Here is a 6,576-nt window from a genome sequence, read left to right on the forward strand (position 1 = left end):
CCCAGGATTTATTATGCATTTCTTCTTCTTCATTGCATGATTTAGAATAATAAGGCGAGAAATGGGTCTATTCTGAGTTCATCCTGCACTGCAGCAGCTAATAAAGTCCATTTAATCCCAAAACGCTTTTCTTTTAGGCAGGCTGGAGCAGAAAACAACTCACCTTTCTCAAGTTGTACAGTAATGTCACGTGTGTATGAAGGTGGATCAAACAAGCTAATCTTAAATGTCAAAGTAGAGAGGAGCCTAGTAGGCCTATTTATTTTCATTCATTACACAATATGAATAAGCTATGCAGACAGTTGTAAAGAAAGAACATCTTTTTCTTCTGTTCTCTACTTGTTATAGTTACACAGTATTAGGGGTGTGGGCTGTATTAAAAGTATCCACTGTTCTCCCATGCTCTAACATACAGTAACGATGAAATGTGTGCTGTTCTCACATTCTTCCTCTGTATGTACACATAAACAACAAGGCAGGGAAATATAAAAGGAATTTATTTTATAGTTTGGGTACATTATTGTTCAGTGTACATGCTCACATCTGAAACAAACTTTACGTGCTTGATAACTCTCCCACCCCGCAGACATCTACACGCCAATACCGATTTATATTCATAGCGGCAAGTGCTATGTAGCTCCACATAGGGGACACAGGAAGTGACATATAACACCTTCATGCGGCGTCGGAACCGGCAGAGCTCCAGAATATGCAACTCGGCCAGCGGACGCGCTTACAAGTGCGAGGGCCCGCCCAACGCTGCTTGCAGCTTTAATTAAGGCTTGAATCCAGTAAAGGCAATGTACATTGAACTGGCTGGCAGGTGGGTGTGAATGCAACTGCTCTATATATCAGAGGTCGCACGCCTCTGGAGCAACTAGGGACACATTGGTGTCTCACAGTGGATTCGCACTGTGGTCTCTCACACCAAAGGCGGGTGTCTTACCCACTGTTCCATCACCAACACTTCAGCCTTAGTTGCTCCAGAGGTCTTCTTACATGTAAGATGCTTTTACACCGGAACGGTGCTCAAACGGAAACTAACATTCACACTCATTCATACAATTCTGGGGAGGGCCAGGGATTGAACCACCGACCTTCCGATTAACGGCCAACCCACTCTACCTCCTGAGCCTCCACAGCCGCCCCAAATACATCATGTCAGTTTTTAACTTGAATCTTTTGCCTCAGTATTGTCTTCCAGTTAGTTTTCAGTCTTTTGGTTCTTTCTCAGCCTTTACATCATGCCTTAAAACACATTTTATAGATTTGCCTTCTCAGCTTCCTTACATATTTGCATAATATTGGTCTGTCATGTACTAGATTTTAAGTTTGTTTTTACTGTTTTACTCTTTATTAATGTTCTTTCTTGATGACTACATATTCTAGTCCTGACAAACTCACCAAGAACTTCACTACTGAGGGCTGCTTTTGTCCTGATGAAATGAAACTCTTCAGCAAATACTCTGACAAATGTGTTGAAATTTGTGGTAAGTGTGGTTTGTTTAAGTCCAGATTAATCTATAGAGTATAGAATAAGTTGGTAGAGATGCCCAGCTAACAACTTATAGAACTGGTGGTTACATCCTTGGATCCTCTTGGGGGGCAAACACGGCCACAAGCACTATAATTTCACGTGTTTTCAGATTTTTATTAAATTATTTATTCCATCTGACTCAATATAAAACATAATGTATTGCAGTTTGGTTGTAATAACCTGTAAAACCCAACAAATTCTGAAAAACAATGTCAGCAATTCTGTGGGTCTGTCAAGAGCTGTGTGTTGTTGGTGTTTTTTCTCTCAGAGAAAGTAAGCCTTCATCATAACCAATTTTGGTTTTGCGTATAGAAAATACCCACTTAAACAGACTACTTTCATCAGTCTGATGGCGTGATAGCCAACTGTTATCAGTCAATCAAAATCTTCACTTTGACTAGGCCACAGAAGTTATGCTGGCATTTGTAGAGAGAGCGCACCACATCAATCAGCCAGCAGATTGGTCAACATAATGTCAGTCATGAAGCCCTGAATTGCTAATAACTGTGTTCCAACAGGATGTCTTGATCCTGAGGGCATTCCTCGTAAGGTCAGCCAAGCCTTCTTCTCATGTTCAGTTAAAATCCTAACCATTGTTGTATAACTTGCAAGAGACATTGATGACACTACTCTGTTTTTTTCTTCAGTTTAACGAGATGTTTGTCTACAAAAGCCTAAACTGCATCTGTGAGGAGTCCACCAAGACTGTGTCTTGCAAGCCTAAGGTGTGCCCACCACCACCTCTAATAAACTGCACTGGTCCAGGGTTCGGTATTGTCCAACAACCGGATCCCATAGACCCCTGCTGTTCTACATATGTTTGCCGTAAGACACGTAACCTCTATGCACATTTGAGTTTTAACATTTTCAGATTACTACTGATGGTGATTCTTGAAAATTGCTCTGAATAATTAATGTTTAATCATCTCTACAGAATGTCAATCCAACACTTGCCCAGTCACAAGAATGAACTGTCCGGTTGGATTTACTTTAGTTGTCAGTGTTCCTGAAGGGAAATGCTGTCCAGAACATACATGTGGTGAGCTCATATATTCACAGTTTGAAGTTGTATAAAACGTATTGATGGCAGTGACACTTTTAACACAGTTTCCATTGTCTCGATCTTTTCTAGAGCCTAAAAGAGTTTGTGTTCACGAAGAAAGTGAATACCAGGTAAACAAGAAAAGGAATTGTACTGAGAACATCAACACATTACTTTTATGATTTTATGACTTGCTGCTGCCCTTCTGAATGGCTAAAACACAAACATGAACATTACCTCTTTGCATTTGCTAGCCTGGTTCTTCGGTTCCTGGACCTACATGTCAGAGTTGCAACTGTACGAATGTGGTGGACCCAAGTTCTAATCTATTCAAAATAGTTTGTGAGTTTCAGCAATGTGAAAAAAATTGTGAAAAGGTGAGAAAGATTGTATACACATTAGATACAATGCAATTTGTTTTTCTCAGAATATGTTTACTGGGAGGGTGAATTTGTAAAAAATTATGAAAAAATCCAACCCCCTTTTTCTCAGGGATATGAATATGTGCGAACTGTTTCGGACAAATGCTGTGGAAAGTGTGTACAGACACAGTGTGTTGTCAACATTAATGGTACCAAGCAACTCTTGATGGTAAGTTGGGTCTGTTGGCTATGACTCCACATGTTCATGTTTAATAGGTTAAAGTACCTCAGTATTTTGATATCTGTGTGGATTCTGGCTTGTTTGGTTGTCTGTATCTCACTGCTCTCCAGCAAGGACAAACCTGGTCACCACCTGAGAATAAGTGTGAGCACTACACGTGTGATAAAAGTGGTGAGACTTTAACAACAACCAGATCACACATTGTCTGCCCGCCATTCAAGCAAAGTGACTGCCAACCTGTAAGTATCACTTTCAATCAATTATTCTCCATTGGCTAATTAAATGCTGTTGATGTTTTACAAAATCATTTTCTGAAAGCAAACGACATAATTCCTTTTCAAAATAGTTTGAAATGTTGTGTATTTTCCTCCTCAGGACACAATTCAGACTGCAGCAAATGGCTGTTGTAAAATTTGTGAGTATGACATTTTCTTCACTTTTGGTTAGAAGTTACTTAAAGGTTCAGTGTGGAAGATTTCGTGGCAACCAACTGTCCAGTCTACCACTGCCCACTAACCTTTCAAAGAGTGTAGGACAGCTATGGTGGCTGACAACAGCACAAAAGGTGTCTCTTCTGAGAGTAGTCAGTCAAGAAATTGGGGTTCTTTGGGTATATTTATTAAGAAATGATATTTACTTAATTATTCAGTAAAAACATATGTTATTGTGACTTGGCCACTGACAGATAACATGGAAAATGTAAGCCAAGACTTGGACTTGGCAAGTTTGGCTCGGTAGTACAAACTCCCAGGAACGGAAGCACACGTTAGAACAGCAGCACACATTAGAACAGCAGCAGATTTGATGAAGGCCGGACCCGTTAGCGGGCGGGACCTCACATCATAAATCAGCTCTGTCTTGAGAAATCAACCACATATTTGGAGTTTAAACAACTATATTCCCGTATAAAAAACTCTTAAAACAACTATATGTGACACAAGAACAGAAGTATTATAAGTTACAGTTGTGAGTTTTCTCGTCAATTTCTGCTTTTTGGCGGCAAAATGCATTCTGGAATATCTGGCTATCCGAAGTCCACACAAGTCACCATCAATGCAGGCTCTGTAAAACAGGCAGAACGAGAACACATGGACTTCTGAATTGGAACAGTACTTTGGCTGCTAGTGATGACGTTTCACAAGTCCACAAGAACACAAGTACAGACAAGAACGCAGATTGAGAAACAGCTACTGTCACTGTTTCTGCACCACAGTCCATTATAAACCACACATTAAGTAAAGTTTATACAAACATTGACAAGAGAAACACATTAATTCTCTCTGTGATTATGGACCCTCTCCAAAACTGCTTGCCAACAATAATATCTGGCCCACTACCAGATTATGGTGCTTTGATAGCGGCAAAAAATATAAATAAATAAATACTTTGATAGCCGTGCTGAAATAGATCTCAGTCATGACAGCAACAGTTACTCACATAATCACTTCCTATTTAGTGTTTTAGCCTATAAAATAAAAGCGCGAGAAACTTGTTTACTGTAATGCAGTATTTGGAGTTGAACTGAGCATTTACTTTGAAAAATTCTGAACGACATTAAAAGAGTCTGTAGCCTGCTTGACACACCTGTGAAAGAGCCGCCAGAAAACGTGATTCCCCTAAATGTCCTCTGCCTGGAGATACTGGGGAATTGCAAAAGCCCACGTAGGTTGGTGGATGCAGCTCAAACACCAAAATAAAAACAGTGCAGCATAAGCCATGATCTGAGAAACATTCACTGTAGAATCCTTTTGTTGAAGAGAGAAAAAAAAAGTTATCTTGAGGTGGAATTGAACCCTCAGGATGTAAGTCCTGCACCTTACCTACTAAGTTAACCAAATAAAATATTGATGCAGGTCAATTTTATGTTATATTCTCAACCACCATCTAATGGTTGAAAATATTGTTCCAATGCAAAACTTATTTGCTGACCCCTGCAGTATATTATTACTACTTCTTCTTCTTTTAACGTATGTATTCAACATAGTAAGAAATGTTTGCACTGTCTGAATTCTACCAGAAGTAGAACAAGCAGAACGTAGTGACAAAACACGCTTTGTAGCGCAGTTTTTTGGTTTTCAGCTACTGTAGAAACATGACGATGCAACGTGGCGACATACATGGAAGGGGTGACCAAAGGTTATGTAAATTCAAATGGCAGCTTCTAAAAGTAATAAAACATAATGATTTATTACGTAAGGTCTTTACACACCACTGAAAACATAGTTATGGATCTTATATTACATTTCTGTCGATAGATCATCAGAAATTCACCCAAAACTTCACACTGAACCTTTAAATGATAACAATAAAATAAAGGGTGTGTCTCTTTGGAAAAGGTGTGGAGAAGGAGAAGGCCTGCAAATTACAATCCATGGAAACTCAGATTATGTTCGGGAACTGTCAGTCATACCAGGAAGTAAATATGACCTATTGTGAAGGATCCTGCACCACTTTCACCAAGTAAGTATGATTATTAATATTTCTCATTCCTCTGGAATATCACACACTTACTAAAAATGTTTTAGTTGTAGTTTCTGCAGATTTTGAGTAATCAATCCTGCACCTGCTTTCTTCAGATACTCTGAAAAAGCATCAACTCTGCAGCATTCTTGCTCCTGCTGTAAGGAAACAAGCTTCAGCAATCGCACTATTGACTTGCACTGCCTGAATGGAGATGTGGTTACCTACACATACATCCATGTGGAGGGTTGTAGCTGTAGCTCCACAGACTGCACCACAGCTGCTGGACAACCTGCTCGCAGGAGGCGACGCTTCATACTGATTTAATAAAAATATGTCATCACATAAATGTATCCATGACGTAAAAGTTTAATCGTATATTATCTTCACAATCATTAATCTCTTTCAAAATAAATGTAATTGTAGAGAGAGTATTATATCCATTGATCAAGTAAAAAGATGCAACGTTTCTTATGTCTCATTTTTTCTATTGTCTTGTTTGTGCAATTTAAATTTGTATTGTAGCATTTAGGCTGTTAGTGATATTACTTTTTGTTATAATTGATAGTTATAATTATAAATAATAACCGTGCAGATTATTATTCATTTATTTGACAAGATAACGGTTTCTTTGCCTTTTACAACTTTATAAATATAGAACCAATGTACCAATGTTAGCAAAGGGATACATTTTCTTTTGTGATTATTCACATGTGAAAGTAAACTCGTATTTTGTGTTAAATAAATACATGCTTGGAAAGCTGGACAATCTAATATAAACACAAATATAAAAAGACAAATATCTAATTGATCTCTTACATAGTGTAGTATACAGTGAATAATGCACATAGTGAAATACAGTATATATACATTTTACTCAACATATATTGTACATATGTACTAACATATATTCAATTAGAACATAGACATATTT

The 6,576-nt window shown here is 38.3% G+C and overlaps 1 protein-coding gene across 1 annotated transcript in view; it reads left to right on the top strand.

Annotated features, from left to right (window-relative positions):
• LOC119893753 (mucin-2-like) overlaps window positions 1–6,147 on the top strand; it is a 39,343-nt gene extending 33,196 nt beyond the window's left edge. Inside the window, exons 34-44 of the mRNA XM_038706087.1 lie at window positions 1,390–1,490; window positions 2,056–2,087; window positions 2,185–2,362; window positions 2,472–2,576; window positions 2,670–2,710; window positions 2,834–2,956; window positions 3,072–3,170; window positions 3,293–3,421; window positions 3,558–3,597; window positions 5,519–5,642; window positions 5,759–6,147. Coding sequence (XP_038562015.1) covers window positions 1,390–1,490; window positions 2,056–2,087; window positions 2,185–2,362; window positions 2,472–2,576; window positions 2,670–2,710; window positions 2,834–2,956; window positions 3,072–3,170; window positions 3,293–3,421; window positions 3,558–3,597; window positions 5,519–5,642; window positions 5,759–5,969 — 1,183 coding nt within the window. The 3' untranslated portion in view covers window positions 5,970–6,147. The remainder of the gene's footprint in view (window positions 1–1,389; window positions 1,491–2,055; window positions 2,088–2,184; window positions 2,363–2,471; window positions 2,577–2,669; window positions 2,711–2,833; window positions 2,957–3,071; window positions 3,171–3,292; window positions 3,422–3,557; window positions 3,598–5,518; window positions 5,643–5,758) is intronic.
• Window positions 6,148–6,576: the final 429 nt, after the last annotated feature.

Source organism: Micropterus salmoides, unplaced genomic scaffold (assembly GCF_014851395.1).
Source record: "Micropterus salmoides isolate LMB-PRFRI ecotype aquatic unplaced genomic scaffold, ASM1485139v1 Ms_hic_scaffold_8, whole genome shotgun sequence".
In the NCBI taxonomy this organism is placed as follows: domain Eukaryota; kingdom Metazoa; phylum Chordata; class Actinopteri; order Centrarchiformes; family Centrarchidae; genus Micropterus; species Micropterus salmoides.